General features: G+C 51.2%; 2 protein-coding genes across 5 annotated transcripts in view; one reads left to right on the top strand and one right to left on the bottom strand.

Annotated features, from left to right (window-relative positions):
• The first annotated feature begins 15 nt into the window (after positions 1–15).
• Positions 16–11,187, top strand: TMEM186 (transmembrane protein 186). 3 transcript variants are annotated; one of them, XR_004297878.1, is made up of 3 exons: positions 50–86; positions 10,182–10,246; positions 10,466–11,187. XR_004297878.1 is itself a non-coding variant. In XM_032392150.1 (2 exons), exons 1-2 carry the CDS (start codon positions 84–86, stop codon positions 4,257–4,259), a joined length of 639 nt encoding a protein of 212 aa, XP_032248041.1. In that variant the 5' UTR covers positions 16–83; the 3' UTR covers positions 4,260–6,522. The 3 variants fall into 3 exon arrangements, 1 of the variants encoding a protein (XP_032248041.1); XR_004297877.1 differs by lacking the exons at positions 10,182–10,246; positions 10,466–11,187 and adding exons at positions 1,478–2,642; positions 3,624–3,709; XM_032392150.1 differs by lacking the exons at positions 10,182–10,246; positions 10,466–11,187 and adding an exon at positions 3,624–6,522 and having other exon boundaries at positions 16–86.
• A 2,325-nt stretch (positions 11,188–13,512) lies between these two features.
• The window catches only part of ABAT (4-aminobutyrate aminotransferase), an 88,059-nt gene continuing 80,378 nt past the window's right edge, over positions 13,513–21,193 (bottom strand). For both annotated transcript variants that reach the window (XM_032392148.1, XM_032392149.1), the window contains exons 14-16: positions 20,451–20,597; positions 17,892–18,003; positions 13,513–16,741 (exon numbers count right to left, since the gene is read on the bottom strand). In XM_032392148.1, coding sequence (XP_032248039.1) covers positions 16,620–16,741; positions 17,892–18,003; positions 20,451–20,597 — 381 coding nt within the window. In that variant the 3' untranslated portion in view covers positions 13,513–16,619. The remainder of the gene's footprint in view (positions 16,742–17,891; positions 18,004–20,450; positions 20,598–21,193) is intronic.

Below are 21,193 nucleotides of genomic sequence, written 5' to 3'. Positions count from 1 at the left end.
CGGCGTCCTCTTACTGCCGAGCAGGCGCCGTTAGAGATTCCGGGGACAGAGGGGATTCACTTCCGGCGACAGGCAGCTGGGCCATGGTAAGAAGGCGGTTGGCGGGAACTGCGGGAAGTCGTGCGCTTTGGGGGTCGTGGTCCAGGTTGGGCAGGCAGGCGGATTCCTTGGGTTCTGATTCGGAGAATCCGCGGGGGGTGGGGGACCTCCGGCGTAGGTTAAGGCTTTCTGTGCTGCGCCTTCCTGCGCTTGGGTCACGTGGGCCGACAGTAGCGCGCACTGAAATTCACTGAGCGCCGTCCCGGCGCATCAGATCCTCGGGTCCACCAAGTGCAATTGAGGGCTTTGAAACCACCGTCTCATTTGGTATGTTGTGAATCCCCATTGTGAAAGGCGAAGAAACCGAGGCCCAGAGAAGTGGAGGAACTTGCCCAAGGAGCCACAGCTAGTGACTGTAGGAGCCAGGATCGGAACCCAGATCAGGCCCCCAAGCCCGGAGCATCTTTCACTGCACAACCGTGCACCTGATAAAACCCTTGTGCTGCGGGTTGGCGCCTCCCCCCCCCCCAGCCCCGCAACTGGGCTCAGAAAACAGCGCTTCCCCTTCAGCACGGAAGATGATGCTTTAACCTGACAGAAAATAGGGAGGTTATTTTAAGTATCGCAGGGATTTGTTACCCTTTAGGACGTTGGTTCCTGCTGGGGAAAATGTTCCCACAGCCTAATGCATTCAGTGCCCAGCCCAGAGTTGGCCGTCCCTAGATATTTTTTGAATGGATGAAAGCTCTGCCACCTTTCTTGTACCTCTTTGAACTGCCTGAAGGAAAGAGGACCAGTTTGAGAGTCAGACTCTGCCCCACTCACTGGCTGTGTGTCTTTGGACAAATTTCTGACCTTCTCTGTGTTTAGTTTCCTCAGTGGTAAAGTGGGAATACAGTTGACCCTTGAACAATTTGGGTTTGAACTGTGTGGGTCCACTTCTATGCAGATTGTTGAAAATAAATACATTGGAAGATTTTTCAGAGATTTGCAACAATTTGAAAAACCTGGCAGACGAACTGCGTAGCCTAGAATTACTGAAAAAATAAAAAGGTATGTCATGAATGCCTAAAATACAGGTAGATACTAGTTTATTTTATTTACTACCATAAAGTATACACAAGTTATAAAAAGTTTATCAAAATGCACACAGAGACTTACAGACTCTACACGGCATCATTCATAGTCGAGAGAAACAAACAAACATGAAGATGCAGTATTAAATCCTAACTGCATAAAATTAACTACAATACATATTGTACTACTGTAATAATTCCATAGCCACCCCCTGTTACTATTGTGGTGAGCTCAAGTGTTGTATGTGCTTAACACGGTGTGTGTTGCTAATCATCTCCGCGTGAGCACTTCATCGCTGGTAAATTGCAAATGGCAGTAAAAAGTGATCCCGTGGTTCTCGCGTATTTTTCATCGTGTTTAGTGCAATATCGTAAACCTTGAATAACAGCATGGGACCCATACGAAATGCCACTAGTGATTCTGGAAGTGCTCCCAAGAAGCAGAGAAAAGTGATGACGTTACAAGAAAAAGTTGAATTGCTCGATATGTACTGTAGATTGAAGTCTGCAGCTGCGGTTGCCCGCCATTTCAAGATAAATGAGTCCAGCGTGAGGACCATTGTAAAAAAAGAAAAGGAAATCCGCGAAGCCGTTGTGGCAGCTACACCAGCAGGCGCGAAGACCTTGCACTTTTTGCGAGATACTTTTTTATCTCGTATTGAAAATGCAGCTTTTATGTGGGTGCAGGATTGCTACAAGAAAGGCATCCCTATAGACTCTAGTATGATTCGAAAAAAAGCAAAGTCGTTGTACGATAACTTGAAGCAAAAGGAAGGCGAAGGAACTAAAGCTGGAGAATTTAATGCCAGCAAAGGATGGTTTGATAATTTTAGGAAGAGGTTTGGCTTAAGAAATGTTAAGATAGCAGGAGAAGCAGCTTCTGCCAACCAAGAGGCCGCCGATGAGTTCCCACATCAAGAGCTCATACACCCCACACCAGAGGAGTTAACCGAAGGCACCTCGGTGGAGATGAGAGCTTCCGGACCAGTGCCAGATGAGGAAGATGTAGAAGCAGCAGGGCCAGAAAACAAGTTGACATTAGACAACCTGGCAGAAGGGTTTCGATTATTCAAGACGGCGTTTGACTTCTTTTACAACATGGACCCTTCTGTAATCCGGGCACTGAGACTAAAGCAGGTGGTGGAAGAGGGATTGGTACCGTACAGAAACATCTTTAGAGAAATGAAAAAGCAAAGAAGTCAGACAGAAGTTACTATGTATTTCCATAAAGTTACGCCGAGTGTACCTGCCTCTCCTGCCTGCCCTCCCGCCCCCTCCACCTGTCCCACCTCTGCCACCGCTGAGACCGCAAGACCAACCCCTCTGCCTCTTCACCCTGAGCCTACTCAGCAGGAAGACAACAAGGAAGAAGACCTACCCGCTGATCCGCTTCCGTGTAATAAATAGTGAATAGTCATTATGCCGTCCACTTAAACTTCCCTGTTGCGCATGTGAGTGTCTTCATGTGAAAATCTCCTTTGGAAAGCCTCCTTTGGAAGTGGGTAGCCTATCCTTAGAGGCTGTAAGGTGAGTGATGTTTAATATAAAATTAACAATGTGTCTTCTTACTGTTTTGTAACTTTGCTTTTTGTTTTCAAAGATTTAATTACCCTGCAGGGTGTCCCTTACCTCCCCCTCCCTCCATCCCTTCCCCCCGCCCCCCGTAATTGGAGAAAATGCCTATTAGCCTATCATCATGGCTAAGTGGTTTTTTTTTAAAAAAGTAACTGTTTCCGATACTGTATTCTGAACCTGACTGTAATATACTGTATGCCATCAGAAGTTTATAAGGATTCATTCATTCGCATATAGACCAGGCTCCTGGGAAACAGTATCGATTACACTAGGCTGCCATAAAGCAACCCTATTACTGCTGCTTTGTTACCAATCCATGAATCATTGTCCTTATAAATCAACAACGAATCTCCCTTTCTTATTATCCTTCCTTTTTGTGTCTAGTGTCAGTAATATTTGTACTATCTATAGTGTTTTGTGTCTTACAAGACAGTGTTGATGTGGGTACTGACAATTCATCTTGGAAACAAGATAAACTTAATGGTATCGCTAATACAGTACCGTAAATGTATTTTCTCTTATGGTTTTCTTAATCACATTCTTTTCTCTAGCTGAGTTTATTGTAAAAATGCCGTATATAATACATGTAACAACAAATACGTGTTAATGGATTTATTGGTAAGGCTTCTGGCCAACACTGTGCTATTGGTAGTTGAGTTTTCGAGGAGTCAGAAGTTGTATGTGGAGTTTTGACTGCTGGAGGGTTGTTGTTCCGAACCCCTGCGTTGTTCAAGGGTCAACTGTAATGGCACCCCTCTTGCACCGCTTGTGTCAAGCTCACATGAGCTTAAAACATCCTTCCCTGTGTCTCTGGTAATAACAGCAACCTCACAGGATCGGCAGGGGCCTCCAGGTAAGATGCTCCGCAGGTGTTTATTTTGTGATTCGCGTGGTTGAGCTCTCGAGAGCAACGGTGTCCTGTCTACCTTCCAGGCCGCCCTCCTCCGAGCCACGCTACGGTTGGCAGGCCCAGCTGCATGGAGAAGGCCTGTCTGCGGGCTGTGGTGCCGCCCCGGGCAAGATCCTGGGAGGCGGGTGGGGAGCAGGGCCCCCACCCTGAAGGAGAAGCCTGCAGGCACGGAGACAGAGAAATTCCAGATGGTCTACCGGTTCGATGCAATCCGAGCCTTCGGGTACTTGTCCCAGCTGAAGGTGGCGCAGACGGCCCTGACGCTGCTGGCCCTGCCCCCTGGCTTCTACTGGTACTCGCACGGCCTCGTGACTCTCGGCTCCTTGTGCTTTGCGGGCGGGATAGCTGGCTTCGCCCTGGCCATGCTCTGCTGGATGAGCCACTTCTTCCGGAGGCTGGTGGGTATCCTGTATGTGAATGAGGCAGGCACCGTGCTGCGGGTAGCCCACCTGACCTTCTGGGGCCGGCGGCAGGACACGGACTGGCCCGTGGCAGATGTGATGCCCATGACGGAGAGCGCGGACCGGCCCCAGGAGCTGTTCGTGCGCCTCCAGCAGTACAGTGGGAAGCAGAGCTTCTACCTCACGCTGCGCTATGGACGCGTCCTGGACAGAGAGCGTTTCACGCAGGTGTTTGGGATGCTGGACACCCTCAAGTGAGCTGGGAACTGGGCCTCCAGGTGGCCCTGGGCTGCCTGCATCTACAGCAGGAAGACCGAGGGCATGGGTGAGGCCAAAGAAGGGGATCAGGCAGCCGGAGACTTTGCCAGGGCCTCTAGGCCCTTGTCTTTTGGGATGAGGAAATTCATGAGGCAGGAGCTACTAATTGGGTTTAGGAGAGCGGTCCTTCGTACAAATTCTTACTGCATTTGTGTGTGACATTCAGCCAGATAATGGCCAGAAGTTTCTGTTAACTGCCAGTTCTTGGAGGAAGCTATGTTGGGTTCACTCAAGCTGTGCTGTGCTGAGAAATCAGAAGGCAGGGAGGTGTGGCAGGGGGAGCACAGGATTCCAAGTGAGAACGCTTGGGCACTTCTGTGAAGCTCACATGAGCTTAAAACATTCTTCCCTGTGTCTCTGGCAATAATAGCAACCTCAGTCCTCAACTCCTGGTCCTGGGGCAGGTTATCGAGTCTCGCTGAATCTTGGTTGTCACATCCATGAAAGGGAAAATCCTGCCTGTCTCATGGGATGGGTGTGAAAATAAACAGTAAATGTCAAGGTCAGTGCAGAGGTGATGGTGTGGTGCAAGGCTTCCAAGCAGTCAGGAGAGATTTCCCAAGCCCTGTGCCGGCCCTCCTCAGGGACTCAGCCCCAGAAAGGACCAGGAAGAAGCCTAGATAGAGGTGGGTCATTTGACCCCGCCGGGATGGTGACCGCACAGTGACTGGGACAGGTGTCGGCCCGGCCCCTGCCAAGATTGTGTTCAACACCCAGACGTTGGGGGCCCTCCTGTCGGAAGGCTCTGCAGTGTGCTAAAGTGATATGAACTGTATTCTGGTGCATTATTTTATAAACTAAAGCTAATTATATGCACTGCCCTTCCTCTCAATTAGTAATACATGTTTGTTATGCAATCTGTAACAGAGTAAAGAGGAAGGGAGACATGATCTTTGTAATTTTGCCACTCAAAAGTCAATAACTACATGTTTTGTTGTGTGGACTTCCAGTCTTCTTTTATTGCGGTATAATATACAGAATGTAAATTTATCCTTTTACCATTTTCCAGTGTACAATTCAGTGGTATTAAGTACATCTACAGCGTTGTGCAACCATCACCTGGGTCCATTTCCAGAACTTTTTCGTCATCCCAAGGAGAAACTGTCCCCGTTAAACATCACTCCCCACTTCCCCTGGCCGTTGTGACCACTCATCTGCTTTCTGTCTTTGTGGATTGGCTTATTCTGGACATTTTGTATAGATGGAATCAGACATCCCATGGTCTCTGATGTCTGGCTTCTCTCACTTGCCATCCTGTTTTCAAGGTGCATCCGGCCTATAGCGTGTATGAGCTTCATTCCTTTTTATGGTTGAATAATATATGTGTAGACCATATGTTGTTTATCCATCTGTTGATGGACATTTGGATTGTTTCCAGCGTTTGGCTCTTGTGAATAATGCTGCTGTCAACATGGGTCTACAGAAATCTGAGGTCCTGCTTTCGGTCCTTTTGGATGTGTGCTGAGAAGTGGAATTACCGGATCATAGGGTAACTCCACGTTTAACTTTGTGAGGAGCCGCCAGGCTTTCCCACAGTGGCTGCGCGATTTTATATTCAGCACTGCCCGAGGGTTCCAGTTTCTCCGTGTCCATCTTTTGGATAATCACCATCCTAATGGGTGTGAAGTGGTGTCTCACTGTGCTTCCAGGCTTTTCTAAAAACATAGATGTTATCCTGTACCTGGAAGTGTTTGGGTTTTTTGCTTCCTGTAGTACAAGACTATTTTAGTTGTAAACCATTAAAAATATTCTATCACAAGAAAATAAAAACCTTGTAACGATTTGAGATGTCTGACGTTAACTAACCATGTTGTAGTAATCGTTTTGCAATATATATACATAGATAAATCATTACGTTGTACACTTTTAAGTTGGTACAGCATTATAGGTCAGTTATAGCTCAGTAAAGTTGGGGAAAACAACAGGCAGCACACCTTTCCTGAAACAAAAGGTGCAGATAATTTGATTTTTTCATTTAAATACTCTGTGTAAAAACAAATTCAGAAATTGCAAAATACTCCACTGAGTGGATGTAGCTGGTCCTTAAACCTTTCTACTTAAGTCATTTCCATTTTCCCTGTTGTTAACAAAGGAATGTGGTATATCATGGGGCGTATGGGTGGCTCAAGAGGTTAAGCACCCGACTTGATTTCGGCTCAGGTCAGAGTCTCAGGGTCGTGAGATCGAGCCCCGCTTCAGGCTCTGCACGGGGCGTGGAGCCTGCCTGATATCCTCTCTCTCTCTCTCTCTCTCTCTCTCTCCCTCCCTCCTCCGCTCTGTCACTAACACAAAAGAAGTTTGGTTTTCTTAGTTAATTTCTTTCATTTCACAGGCGCAAGTAAAGCCTGTAACACAAGACTATTCCCGCAAGCTTCCAGATCAGCCCTTCATTCTGCCCAAATCTCCTGTGCCAGGCCCTGCTCAGCACTGGCCACAAAGAGGCTGATTTGGGTCCCTCTGGGGGAGGCAGGACGGCCGGTGAACCAGTGCACATGCGTACTTAGGTGACTGGGAGCAGTGAGGCGGGAGTGGGTAGCCGTGAGGAGGAGGCAGGAACAAGAGCAAGAGCGGGATGCATGTGCTGGGGCCGACCCTGGTTTGATCCTAAGCGCTAGGGAAAGCCTGGAGGGTCAGCGAAAGGCGAGAACGGTGGAAGGAAGTGCGGGAGCTTTTATTTTTATACATTTTTAAAGGTTTTATTTATTTGAGAGAGAGGGCACAAGCTGAGGGGAGGAGCAGAGGGAGAGGGAGAAGCAGGCTCCCCGCTGAGCAAGGAGCTTGACAGGGGCTCGATACCAGGACCCCGAGGTCATGACCTGAGCTGAAAGCAGACGCTTGACTGACTGAGCAACTCAGGTGCCCCAAAGTGTGGGATCTTTTAGAAACAAGAAGAAACCACACTTTGTAATTTGTATTCAGTTGTAGTTAGAGATGCACATGTAAGGTTGTAGGTTTGTGGATTTGATTCCTGTGGTTGGAGACCCTAGTCTGGGGGAGTGTGTGGTTATGTCTCTCAGGCGTTTGGGGACGCTGGGCACCCACCGTTTGGGCATAGCTGGGGTTTTCCCAGACACAAGGGCTCTGCATGCAGGAGAACACTCTCCCCGAGCCCTGACTCAGAGCCTGGGCGTCCCGGGGAGCCACCAACCCATTCAGAAGCACCAGTTCTTTGTTCAGGGGAAATGGCATGTTGTTCTTGTTTTAGGCCGACTCTCAAAAATCCGACCAGAAGCTGACCATTTCTCCCCCTGTGCACCCCTGCCATTCGGATCCATGCCGCCCTCATATCTCCTCTGGGTTGTGGCAACCTGCTGCTTCCATGATCCTTCCTCTTCTAGAGTCTGTTCTCACAGCAGCCAAAGTGATCCTTTGTTTTTGCTTTTTGCTTTTTGTTTTTTTAAGATTTATTTATTTAGAGCTAGAGCATGAGTGGGAGGGGCAGTGGGAGAGGGAGAGAGGATCCTCAAGCAGACTCCCCACTGAGCATGGTGCCCCGATGCAGGGCTTCATCTCAGGATCCTGGGATCACCAAAGTGATCCTTTATTTTTATCATTTTTTATTTTTATTTTTAAAGATTTTTTATTTATTCATTTGAGAGAGCACAAGCCAGGGGGAGTGGCAGGCAGAGGGAGAAGCAGACTCCCTGCTGAGCAGGGAGCCCGACGCGGGGCTCGATCCCAGGACCCTGAGATCACGACCTGAGCCAAAGGTAGACGCTTAACTGACTGAGCCACCCAGGCACCCCTATAAAATGTCTTAAGAGGTATTAATGATTTGACTTTGACCTCATTAAAGACAAGAATTAACTCAAATAACCCCTGGTGTTGGTCTAGTTGTAAGCTATTACTTGAGTGAACCTCACTCCTGGAGATTCTGGTTATGTTGTGGGATGGGTTCCCAGAATCTTTTTGACAAGCTTGAAGCCGATTCTGAAATGCAGGCAGGCTGGAAATTTCAGATGTCGACTATCAGGAGAGAAAACACCACAGTAACTTGTGCCTCTGGACTTCGTGTTCCCGGGGCAAATTTTTTTGCCTAAAGAATAGGTTCTCAGCTCTGGCTCCATGTGCAGAATCACCTGGAGCGCTTTTTAAAAAATACCGTTGTCCGGGGCGCCTGGGTGGCTCAGTCAGTTAAGCGTCTGCCTTCTGTTCAGGTCATGATCTCAGGGTCCTGGGATTGAGCCCCACTACCGGCTCCCTGCTCAGTGGGAAGTCTGCTTCTCCCTCTCCCTCTGCTGCTCCCCCTGCTGCTCCCCCTGCTTATGCTCGCTTGCTCTCCCTCTGTCAAATAAATAAAATCTTAAAAAAGGAAATGTCATTGCCCAGGCCCGTGACCAGGCATTGCTATTGTCCGGGTCCCCCAGGTGATTCTCACGTGTAGCCTGGGTTGATGATTGCTGCCCTGAAGCATCCCCACACTGGAGGTGAGAGCCCCATTCTCACCAGTGGCAGGAAAGAGCCACCATTTCGATGTGCTGTCTGTTCCCACCACCAGCAGAGGGCACACAGAACAAATGTGTTGTTCCCTCCCCTTATTCCCTGGGCCAGAACCACAGATCTTCACTTGACCCCCGAGGGCTCCTGCAGCACGCCAGGGGGGCAGTACCTGGGATCTGTCCAAGCTCACCTGTGCTCAACCCCTGTGGATTCTGGTAGGTGCTGGGGTATCTGCATTTTTATGCTTCCCAGGTAATTCCGAGGCACCCGGGCTTTTGAGAATCACTGGGATTTACCCTGCCTGGAAGCCATGCAGATGATAAAGCAGTTTCTCAGGAGATGCAAGTGGCCTTCAGATTCAGGCAGTGGATATATCGGCGATTCCCCCACTTTGACGACAATGCCAAAATAATAATCTAATAGAAATACCCAAGCCGACTTACGAGGATGTTCACCGAATGTTTCTAATAGCTAAACGAATGAACAGCAGTGACAAAACTGGAAGTTAACAGTTTGTGAGTAGGTCACGTGGGTGAATAAATGTTGGCATAGCCATACAATGGAGTCTTACATGGCCCTTACAAAGAATGATGTTGAGGGGCGCCTGGGTGGCTCAGTCAGTTGAGCATCCGACTGTTGGTTTCGGCTCAGGTCATGGGATTGAGCCCCGTGTTGGACTCCGTGCTCAGCGAGGAATCTATTTGAGTTTCTCTCTCCCTCTGCCCCTCCCCACCATTCATAGGCTCTCTCTTTAAAATAAATAAATACATCTTTTTTTTTTTAAGATTTTATTTATTTATTTGACAGAGAGAGACACAGCAAGAGAGGGAACACAAGCAGGGGGAGTGGGAGAGGGAGAAGCAGGCCTCCCGCTGAGCAGGGAGCCCGATGCGGGGCTCGATCCCAGGACCCTGGGATCATGACCTGAGCCGAAGGCAGACTGAGCCACCCAGGCGCCCCAATAAATAAATACATCTTAAAAAGAAAAGAATGAGGTTGAATTATATCTGCTGATGTGGAAAGGTAACCATAGGGTAATGGTAAGTGGAAGAAAAAGCAAGTCACAGAACAATATAGTTTCATGTGGTCTTATTTCTATGTTTGTACAAACCACGTAGATTCTAATTTGTTCACAGTGGTTACGGTTGGGGGTGGTAGGGGGTGGACAGGATGGAGGGAAGATGTGCACATTGAACTTTATAACCCAATACTGTATTTAAGTTTTCACGATAGAGTATGTTGTCTATCTTAACAAATGAAGAAAAATGCTGTGAAAAACAAGGTCTCTTTCAAGTCAGCTTTCTAGGTGAAGAGAAGTTTCTCCACCATGAATTCCCATTCTGGACTTGGAACCTGAGCTGACATTGGGAAACATTCAGTCGTGGAGATCGTTGGTGACATGGTCATGTTTGTCCCTCCTAGAGTGGTTTTCCTGGCTGTCTGCTGAGACCTGTCTGGACTCTGGGCGCCTCCGTGCCCTGGGCTGGGTATGATTTAGCTGCAGGTAGTGGGGTGGTCTATACCATGTCCGTTTCCATACGGTACTTGCTATGGACTGAAGGTGTATACCCCCCGCAAAATTCAGATGCTGAAGCCATAACCCCCAGTGTAATGGTGTTTGGAGGTGGGGCCTTTGGGAGGTGATTAGGGTCCCCATGATGGGATTCGGGCCCTTACAAATAAAGAGGCTTTCTGTATGACCCCAGGAAGGCCATGTGAGGACATCGGAGGAAGAGGTCCTGACCAAGAACCTGACCATGGACTTCCAGCTTCCAGAACTGTGAGAAATACATGTTTACCGTTTAAGCCGTCCAGTGTATGGTCGTTGGGGAGGTCATCAAGAGGGCGCGACTGCCAGTTGACCCTCAGACTGGCCCCGGGCAATCGGAGGCTCCTCACCCCCTGCCCTGTCCCTGGAATGCAGGTTCCGCCTGACTTCTCTGTTTCCGGAAGCTGCCCAAGGACACCTCGTTGACATGGTGATGTGTTGGTGTTGAGACCATCTGCACAGTGGACACTCCTGAACCCAGTGAAGGCCTTCATATAAACTCTTAAGATTCTGGCAGGTGGGTGTGGAGACCTCCTCATCTTGCAGCTGCCCAAGACAAGCCTTGTAAGTTAAGTTTCCTTGCTTATTACCCCTGCCTCCTGCCTGTCTGGGGTGGCCTGCCTCTCTCCAGTCTCGCCCTGCCTTCTGTGCATGGGGGCCAGTTCCAGTTTACACCCAGGAAGCTCACCAGGGGGGTTGTAAGCCAACAGTCGTATTCTCTCGTAGTCACCTGAGCAGACTGATGTGGTCCCCCAGAGCACGGTGAGGTCGGCGCTATCCGGGGACATTCACAGTGTGCACGGCTGGGAGCTGGTGTCCTCCCTGCCCTGGTTACCAAAGATAAGGCTTCTGTCATTCAAGGACCATGTTTAGTGCACTTCCCAGCGCCCATTTGGTGGGCTTTGCTGCTTGCGGGGGTGGGGGGGCAGCCTGGGGTGAACTGCCCAGACAGCCGGGGGTGGGGGCTTTCGTTTTGCTGCTGCTTTGTGACTTAAGGACTTGTGAGTCCCCATGTGGAAAGCACCAGGGTCCCTTTGAGCCCCAGGCAGAGTCCAACTTTTATGGCCTTGTTTTGATCCTGTGGCATTCAACTATAAAATCCTGCCCAGTTAATCAGGGACCATACCACCTGGCCATGTTTGTACCAACGCTGGTGCCAAAACATCCGCTTCACTGATTAACAGTTGAGATAGACCCCGGCACTCAGTTGGGCTTGTATCCGTTTCGGGAAATAGACTTAGTATCTACGAGTAGGAACTTAACTTTGACAGAAATATATCATTCTTTGGACACTGTATGTCCTGCCACATTGTATGTGGGTCAGCTGTGACCCGTTAGAGGAGTTCTCTCCGTGCCTTGGGTTCTTCACCTGGGAAGCAGTGATGACCATAGCACCCACCTAGGGTGGTGGGAGGACTGACTACCTGGAATACACTTAAAATAGTGCTCGGTCCAGGGGAGTATTTGATAAGTGCTAGCGAGCGTTACTGTTAGCAGCCTCCTTTTGTAGAGGAGGTTCAGAGAGGTGAAGAGACTTGCTCAAGGCCACCCAGCTAGAAAGCGGCAGAGTTAGGTCATTCCCCTGCAGCATCCTGCCTCCCCAGCACCGCAGGAGAACAGAAAGTAGAAAACAGTATCTGTTTTGAACAGAGAGTATTTGACCTTGAGGTTTTGGTGCCTTCCACTACTCACTCTAGTAAGTTACTTTTAGAGCTCACATGAATGCCGACCAGTTCAGGTTGACTTTCCAAGGCTAGTGGGCAGGCTGGTAGCTAGGCTGGCCGTGAGAAGGGTCCTGGAGTGGAAGACAGTCTCCACCCTCACCCAATCCGAAGCTGACTGCATGTGTCTACACACACGTTTGTTTATACACTAATAGACCATCTTTCATACAGCTGTGTGTTTCAGATCCTGGCTTCCAAGCTGTGTGATTTTCAGCAGTTCCCCCAACGTCCCTGAGCTTGTTTCCTCATCTTGAAAATAGGCATACGAATACATAGCTCGTAGGTTTTCCTGAAAATTATAAAGATCCCGCAGAATATGCGTGCACATAGTAGATGCTCAACAAACGATAACTATCATTACTAGATGTGATGATTATGATTTTTAAAAAGATTTTATTTATTTGACAGAGAGAGCACAAGCAGGGGGAGCGACAGGCAGAGGGAGAGGGAGAAGCAGGCTCCCCGCTGAGCAGGGAGCCCGATGCGGGATGTGATCCCAGGACTCTGGGATCGTGACCTGAGCCGAAGGCAGATGCTTAACGACTGAGCCACCCAGGCGCCCCACTATATGTGATTATTTTAAAAACATGTTTAATGGTAAATCTTATCTTCCAAGAGAATTCTCTTACAGACATGCTGTGTGTCCAAAGTGGAGGAAGCCTGGAAAACCATGGGACCCATGCCTTGCCTAGTTTTACAGGGTCGCTGACACAGCTGGGAGCATTGGTAAGACAGGAGCCCACGAGCCCCGGTCCAGGTCGGGCCGCCAAGTCGCCCTGACTGTACTAGATTCCTGACTGGTCTCTCGGCCTCCCCGTCCTTCCCAGGAGCGCTCAGCACGGTGGGTGACCCCCCTGCTCCCAACCTGCGGCGCCTGAGCCACAGCGTGGAAATGCCGTGCCTCTGAGCAGCGCGGGGGAGGCCCTCTGCAGCCGAGCCCTGCCTGTTTCTTTGGTCCGGTCTCTGGCTCCTGTGGTCCTCTCTCTGATTGCACCACAGAATGCCTGCCCTCACCCTGCCGTCGTGCCTCCAGTTAGCTTTGCTCTCGGCCTGGACTGCCTTCCGTCCCTCCTCAGAGTCACTGCAGCAGTTCCGACTCGACCTTGAAGATGGAACTCAGGGACCTAACTTCTACTCCAACTTTGGGACCTGCCCTTTGTGCCTCTACAGCAGCCAGGGTCTGCCTGTATTCCGGTCCCTACACTGTGGCTTGCTGTGACCTCTGCCCTGCCGGAAGATGACCTGAGTGTAAGGACCATGCTTTGTCCAGCCCTGTGCCCCTGTCACATGATAAGTCCTCGATGAGCTTTGGTGAGGTTAATGGCCTCACGGTGCTTCCTGAGCCCAAGGCAGACTTATGCAGCCAGAGGAATCCCCCAAGGCCTCCCTAAGCGGTATGTAATTGGTGCTTAATATGTACTTGTCAGACAATGACTTAACAAAACTTTCCAACCCCAAAAAGGCCACGTTCATGCTGATGTTTCCATTATAAATTTTTTTTTAATTAAGAATACTGATTAACAACAGGAAACAGATTTAATTCACGGAATTGTGCATATGGTCATCAGTTACATTGTGACATGTTAATTTCTTTATCATTTATTGGCACTGTCAACAGAATACTGTAAACAAGATCACTTTGAATGCGTAAGTCGGCGGAGCTCCCTAGCTATGGTTCTCTACCATGAGCTGATATACGTATGTGTATATATATATGTGTGTGTGTGTGTGTGTATATGTATAGAGATAGGTATAGATACACAGGTATATTAATGTTGTGCACACTTTTGCATGGTTACTGAGTGTCAGTAAAAATTATAAAAAAAACACCCATTTATAATAAAAGTGAGGATGTGCTAAGACTTGCTATTACAGGACCTTGTTTTCTGTAAAAGTGACAAGACTTGCTAGAGATAGTTACTAAAGTCTATGGCACTGATGGGCGATGGATTCATTCCCAGACCGTCGGCCACAGAAGCACTCCACGGGCCCCACCCTAGTCAGCCACCTGTCAGCTGGGCTCCCCGTTTTTACCCACCTCTCTCCCTACAATCGTGAGCCCTGCCGAGAGACTTTTCCTTCAGATTCTTCCAGCTATACCCCCACCCCCAAAAGAGGATGCCTCAGGAACTCATGTGATGCCCTGAGCCAACAAGAGCATGTTGAAAAATGGCTTAAAAAGTTTCATGAGAAGTAACTTCCCTTGGTAAGGAGTGAATAAGTCTGGAAATGACTTTCCAGGTAAAATGATTTCATTTCTCTATGATTGCCCCGTGGGAGAGAACAAAATATTTATAGCCACTCTCTCCACCAAAGAGCTGAGTTTCTAGTTGCGCCCTGGCTTGAAAACCTTTTGGACTCCGGGACCTTACCGCGTGTTTGCACCCAATGCTGAAGTTCTCCAGAGAAAGCATACTTATGCCAATAAATGAATTATGGTTCGGTTTGCATCTGATTTGTTTGTTAAATAAGGCCTTAATCTTGGGATATTGCCTGTGGAACCTGGATCCCCAGTGGAAGGTGTGAGACTGTGAACTGATGTGCCTTGAACGTGCTGTCCCCTTTTGTGTGACACTCTTCCTCGCCTTGTCTGCTTGGAGAACTCTTGCTCATTCTACCAAACCCTGCTCAAATGTTACTTTCTCCCCGAAACCTCCTGAGCCTGCCTGGCACTCCCTCTGATTTCCCGACGTTCCCATACATCTGTCACAGCACTTGCCACTCGGCTTGGATTGCTGGTTGAAGAGTCTGTTGTCCCCAATGAGATGGGAGTCCCTTGACAGCAGGGACCATGTTGTATTCCTAGTGCTTAGCGCTGGGCCTGGGACAGGGGAGGGACTTAGCGAAAGTTCCATGAAGGAATGACAGAATAGAGAGATGATCATACGAGCGAGTGGTACCCAGCACAGAGAGGGGGGCAGACACCTCCGTTCAGCTGGCAGAGCAAACGGCCTCACACTGACACCGACACAAGTCCTTCTGAAGAGCAATGGTTCGCACGGACCACGAGATGCGGCGTGCGCCAGAGTCCACGGATCTGACCGCGTCTGTCAGACATGCTAGTGCCTTTCCTTCTCTACAAACGTAGGTTGAGGACCACTTGGAACAGTGGAAGCAGAAAAGAAAAAGAAACCACTACCACCAGCTTGAGGTCTTTGGATGATTAAGTTATTAGAAGAGCAAAGTGCTGAACTGAAAACCCTGGTGTGTCCATCTCCCGAGACAGCCGAGCCGGCAGGGGGAGGCAGAGCGTTTCCCTCGGGGCAGGGGTTACAGCGGGGCCTCCCGAGTCTGCCCACTAAACACCACTCCACTGCTGGGGGACAACCAGAGGCTCTTTGTAGGACATCGGAAGTCCAGTCGGTTCCAAGAATGTCTCGCCTCCAGAAGAGGCCCCTTGGCCTCCACCACCGTCCAACTAAGCATTTAACTCATCTGCCTGGTAAGTTACATCCTGCTGTCCATCAGGAAAACCTGTAATCTGGAGCGGCAAGTACAAGGAAACCTTGAACCAACAGGCAATCTTTTCTGCATGGTGCTCTGGTGCCTTGAGTTCACGGTGCTTCCCTCAAGAAATCTAGTTCAGCAACTGGTTGCCTGTGCTGGAGCAGCTTCACACAGCTCTGCCGTCCAGTGAGGCCTGCTCAGGAGTGGAGCGGAGGCCCCCGGGGCAAGGCGTCCACGGGTCAGACCCCTGATGCCCGGGGAGACAAGAGGAGGTGGCTCTGCTGCCCCAGGCCCTGGGCTTCCGCTCCCGGGTGACTGGCTTGTGCCCCTGGCCTTCTGGCTCCTGTGTGTCCCCGTGGATGCCCAGGCTGCAGTCCCCCCACCCCCAGAGGACTGGGATGACATTTAACAGAGGGGACAGAGTTGGGGGAACGGAGAGTGGCGAGTAAGAAGTGCCAGAGCTGCCACCCAGAGATTCTCCAAGGCCAAGGCCAAGCCCCATCAAGGACGGAATTCACAGTTTAGAGGATTGCCAGATGCACTGAATGGAGTGGCCCGAGTCATCAGGAGGCCACTGGACCCCTTCCCACACTGCAAGCTCCAGCCTAATGTTCCTACTGTCCTTCCCTTGTGTGATTTGTCCTGTCCTTTGCTGAACTGTGCACGGGACCTGCTCAGAGCTCCAGGGCCGGGCGGGAGGGGGCGACCATGTGGGGAGCCCGCATGGTCGATCACACAGTATGGCACTTGAGAGGGACTGGAACCCAGAAGTCCCAGCCCCCATCCCGGGAGCAGCTGTATTCCCTTCCTGGCTTCCAAAGACACTGTTGGGGTCAAGGTGGGCACATATATGGCCAGGACCCTCATGGCCCTGCTGAAGACGATGTCCAGGGCTCACGCAGACTTTCTGGGCTTAGACCCATGTGCGTCATTGGCTCTGCAGGGAGGAAAATCAAAACCAGCCCTTCCCGCCTGTCCCCTCCCCCCCAAAGCCATCACAAACACCCCCTCCCCACAAAGAACCCTTCAGTTTACGCATTCGCCTCTGATACTTTAAGTGAAAACATGAAGTAGGCAAACTAATCAATTTGACAACAGTTGAGATCGGGGCTTTCTCAGAGCGTAGTGGAAATGGCTTCTTTACTTGAAGTCTGCTAAGATGTCGCTGAAAATATTGAGGAACAGGTGCGCGTGGTGATCCCTGAAGACCAGAGTGGGGCGGAACCGAATGGATCTGTCCCCGCAGCCTCCCAACACCACGCCTGAAAGCAGAGGTGGGGGGTGTGGTCAGCGGCCTGGGCGCCGGCCGGGGACTGCACATCTTCCTTCCGTCCAGCTTCCGTCTGTCCTTCCACCCACCCCGCCGGCCGTTCTCTCCCTCCCTCCCTCCCACCTCGAATGCCTGCTCTGCTGCCCCTGAACCAGGCCCACTGAGACCTGCCTTCCAGAAACTCATGGTGGGGTCAGGAAGGAAAGAAGCAAACAGAGGTGACGGAGTGCGGGCAGCCGGCAGCAGGTGCAAGGGGCACAGCTGTCACCAGGGGCGGTCGGGCCTGCTGATTTTAAAGGGTGTCTTGCGCACTGACTGGCTAGGTGTTCTGGTCAAGGTCTCGTAGCGCCCCCGAAACAGCTTTCTCGTTACAGAGGAGACGAGTTACCCCTGCTCCTCGGGAATTCTGAGATGGAGCAGTGAAGGGGCTGAGTCTCGCTTGACCCATCTCAGGCCCTCTGATCGCACACTTTGACCCCCCTGAGCCTCTCCCATGGCTTCCCATAGCTCAGGAAGAAGCTGGGACTCTTGAACGGGCTCCACAGGCCCATGTGACATGCGCCTGGCAGCCCCTCCCCACACTCCGTTCCAGACGCTTCTCTGCCTCTGTGGGCTCCATCCCGCCTCAGGTAATTGCACATGTGCCTCCCTCTGCCCGAATGCCCTTCCTCATCTTCACCTGGCCAGCCCTGGCTCACCTGGCTAGACCTAAGGTAAAATGCCTCTTCCTCAAGGAAGCCTCCCCTGATTTCCTGGTCTCCACACTCCCCCCCCCCCCCACTATTCCATCCTTAGCCTCCTTTCTTTCTTCCTAGGATGCAGAACTACAACCGATGGTTTATGAAACGCCGTCTCACATGGTCCTTCCTGCTAGACCCTGAGCTCCTCGAAGGAAGGGCCCCAATGGTCTCGTTCCTTCATCATCTCAGTTCTCTCCTCTGTTAATGCAACTCACCACCTCAGTGAATATCTATCAAGTGAATGAATAAGGAAGTCTGCTGGCCACTTCCCCTTCTTTTGAGAAAGAGCACTCAGACTGTTTTCAGCCCCGCAAACCCCCTGCCTCCCTGCGCCCCGCGGTGCACCCTCCCCAGGTGACCTGGGTCCCCGATGCGGCTCAGCTTCCAGTCCTGTTCACTTACCTTTGTTTCTGGCCATTAAAATGAGTTTATTCCGTATGGTTTCATCAGGAGTGTCGAAGGAGCAAAAGGTGCCTCGTCCTCTCACTCTGCTGATGAACTGGGGGTACCGGGCCTGCAGTGGGGGGAAAAGGCTGCATCAAAGCCCGTCACCCAGGCAGCAGCCGGGCTGTGAGCAGCTCCTCACGTGCCCCCCAGGGTCTGGCCTTCGGGCCTCTGCACGGCCAGCACAACGGCTGTGGGGTCACGGGCTCTGGCTCTGTACACATCAGTCCTGAGTCCAGAACCTGCCCTGTGTCTTTCTCCTGATGCACCCTGGGGCCAGTCGCAGAAGTGGCCCGTGCCTCAGTTTCCTCTTCCGTAAACCCAAGGATGCAAATGCTCTTGCCCCCCACACGCTGTGGTGGGAATTTAGTGACACAAGATTTCTATGTCAGGCGCAGGGCTTGGCACTTGGCAGGTGCTCAGAGGATGTTAGCCATCTGTCAGCGCTTCTTCTAGAAAACCTGTGAATCTGAGGGGAGGACGCTCATCCTCACTCTAGGCTCTGTGACTGGGTACTGGGTGGAACAGTGCTCCCCTCCCCAAATTCACGTCCACCTGGAACCTGCGAATGTGATCTTACTTTGAAGTAGAGTCTTTGCCGATGCAATTAGTTAGGTTAAGGGGAGGTCACACTGGATTAGGGTGGCCCTGACTCCAAGGTTGGCGTCCTTACATGAGGGAGATCTGGACAGAGACGCGGGCACATGGGAACACTGGGGACAGAGGCCAGAATGCATACCCACAAGCCAGAGGACACCCAGGATTGCTGGCTGCCACCAGAAGCCGGGAGAGGTGTGGGGTGGAATCTCCCTCCACGCCTCCAGAAAGAATCCCTACGTATGCTGCTGTCTCAATTTCAGACTTCTGGTCTCCAGAATGGTAAGAGAACCAATTCTTGTTTTAAACCACCCAGCTTGTGGCCGTTTGTTCCAGCAGCCCGAGGAAGCTACTGCAGTCAGTCGGCGTAGGAGATCTTTGTTCTTCCCCACTCTGTTGTTCATGTGAAGGAAGGATAATCGACAGGGCTTGCATGACCCCAAATAATCTCAGGGCAGGGGCGCCTGGTGGCTCTGTCAGTTAAGCATCCGACTCTTGATCTGAGCTCAGGTCATGATCTCAGGGTCGTGGGATCGATTCTCCCTCTGCCCCTCTCCCTGCTCTCTCTCTCTCAAATAAATAAATCTTAAAAAACATAATCTCAGGGCACTGGGGGCAGAGCCAAGGGGCAAGTGTCATCTCACTGGTGGGAAGTGGAGATAAAGCCACATTCTGGTGGTAATAACTGGGCCCATATGTGTGCCAGGCACTTACATGCATGGTCTTGAATCCTCACTCCACCAGCAGAGGAGACCATCCGATCTCCACAGATGGGGAAACTGAGGCTTGGAAGTGACTGCAGTACTTCCTCTGTTCTTTCGTGCACCTGCTGACTGGCTGGAGGGTCTCACTTTACCCCTTCAGCGTCTGGGCCACCCGGGGACCCCCCAGAACATGGATTTTGAAGTCCACCAGAATCAGGTTCCAGTTGGTGGATTGGGTACCATATGGAAGCTGTGTCACTTTGAACAAGCTAATGACCCCTCCATGCCTCAGTTCCCTCATCTGTAAAACTGGGATAGTAACGGTGGCTACACTCACGTATCCCTGCTGGACTTCACCCCACGGGCGACTAAGAGCCCCTGTTCCAGGCCGGGCATGCAGGAGGCGCTCAATAAACAGAGGCTGTTACAACTACTGACCGACCCCCCTTCCCCACCACCCCTGCCATCGCCCTTGGTGGTTCTGCTCAGGCCACGGGCGGCTGGACCCTCCAGCTCCGGGCAGAAGGGCTCTTTGTGACCATCAGCTGGGGAGGGTCAGCCGACCTCCAGCCTCAGCCTGCTGGGTGTGCTCCCGCTGGCCCGCCCCGTCTGGGCGAGTCCGTGTTGGGTGAGGGGAGGGTGTCAGGCAGGGAGCACCACATAACAAAGACACGCGGTGATAACAGAGCTGTGCTGTCCCACGCGGCAGCCACGTGTGGCCTGAGATGTGGCAAGTGCTACTGGAGCCGTGCTGTCCGTGTAAGGTCCGGGCTGGGTTTCCAAGTCTTAGTGAAGAATACGAAATCCAGCAGTGACTATTTTCTGTATTGACGGCAGGCTGAAATCATCGTATGGATGTAATGAGTTATGTAAAATACATTATTACTAACTTTGCGTCCTTCCTTTTTACTGTCGGTCTGCTATTAGAACGTTTAAAGTTGCTTCTGGGGCTTGTCCCGTTGGACAGCGCTGCTGGGAGTGGTACGTGAAAGAGGACAGGAGCGACAAGGGCCAAGGTGACAAGTCGGGGGAATGTAAGTGGGGCATTTGCGAGGCTTCTCAGAGGACAGATGCCTGAACTTAAGAGAGCCAGGGGCTGGGAGTGGGGGAGGGACGGGCCCTACAGAAACGGCACGGGAGAGCAGGTACAATACCATGCTGGTGGGTGGACGGTGGGGACGGTGGGGAGCCATGGGTGGGGGTCTGGGAGGGGTACCTGGAGGTCCAGCAGCCCCGTCAGCAGGGCCTTCCCAGCATGCGCTGCGTTGTTCAGCAGGTCCTCCCGCTTGATGATGTTGATGACCTCGGCCAGCAGCAGGTTCTTGGACGGGTCCCCCAGCCAGGTGTTAAAGATCCGGTACGGCTGGAATGAGGCACAGGGTGTCGCCAAGGGTTCACACACAGGCACACCCTGGAGGGGCCCACTTCCCTCAGACACATTTGTCCCTCCTTAGGAGGAGAGAAACTAGCCCAGCGAGCATCTACCAAGGCCAGGGAGGGTAACGCACATCATCTCACTGAATTCTTTCCAAAACAACAACCCTTTAGCTAGGTGCTACTGTTAGGGAGACCAAGTCGGCCTATGCCCTGGACAATCCCTCGGTCCTGGGGCAACCATGATAGTTGGCCCTTAACTACTATAATCCTCATTTTATAGAAGAGGAGCCAAGGTTCTGAGAGGTTAGGTGATTTGACCCAGAAAATATAGGTGGCAGAGTTGAATGGAGCACACCCAGCAGGCAGAGGCTGGAGGTCAGCTGACCCTCCCCAGCTAATGGTCACAAAGAGCCCTTCTGCCCAGAGCTGGAGGGTCCAGCCGCCCGTGGCCTGAGCAGACTCAAACTGTGAGTCTGACTCACAATGACCACCGATTTATTCCTGCATGCATTATTCAGGTGTCAGTGCAGCCAACTAAAACACACTTCCCAGCGTCCCTCACAGACAGGAGTGGACATGTGG

This window comes from Phoca vitulina, unplaced genomic scaffold (assembly GCF_004348235.1).
Source record: "Phoca vitulina isolate PV1807 unplaced genomic scaffold, GSC_HSeal_1.0 scaffold66, whole genome shotgun sequence".
In the NCBI taxonomy this organism is placed as follows: Eukaryota; Metazoa; Chordata; class Mammalia; order Carnivora; family Phocidae; genus Phoca; species Phoca vitulina.
This window is presented reverse-complemented; position numbering and strand designations above follow the sequence as displayed.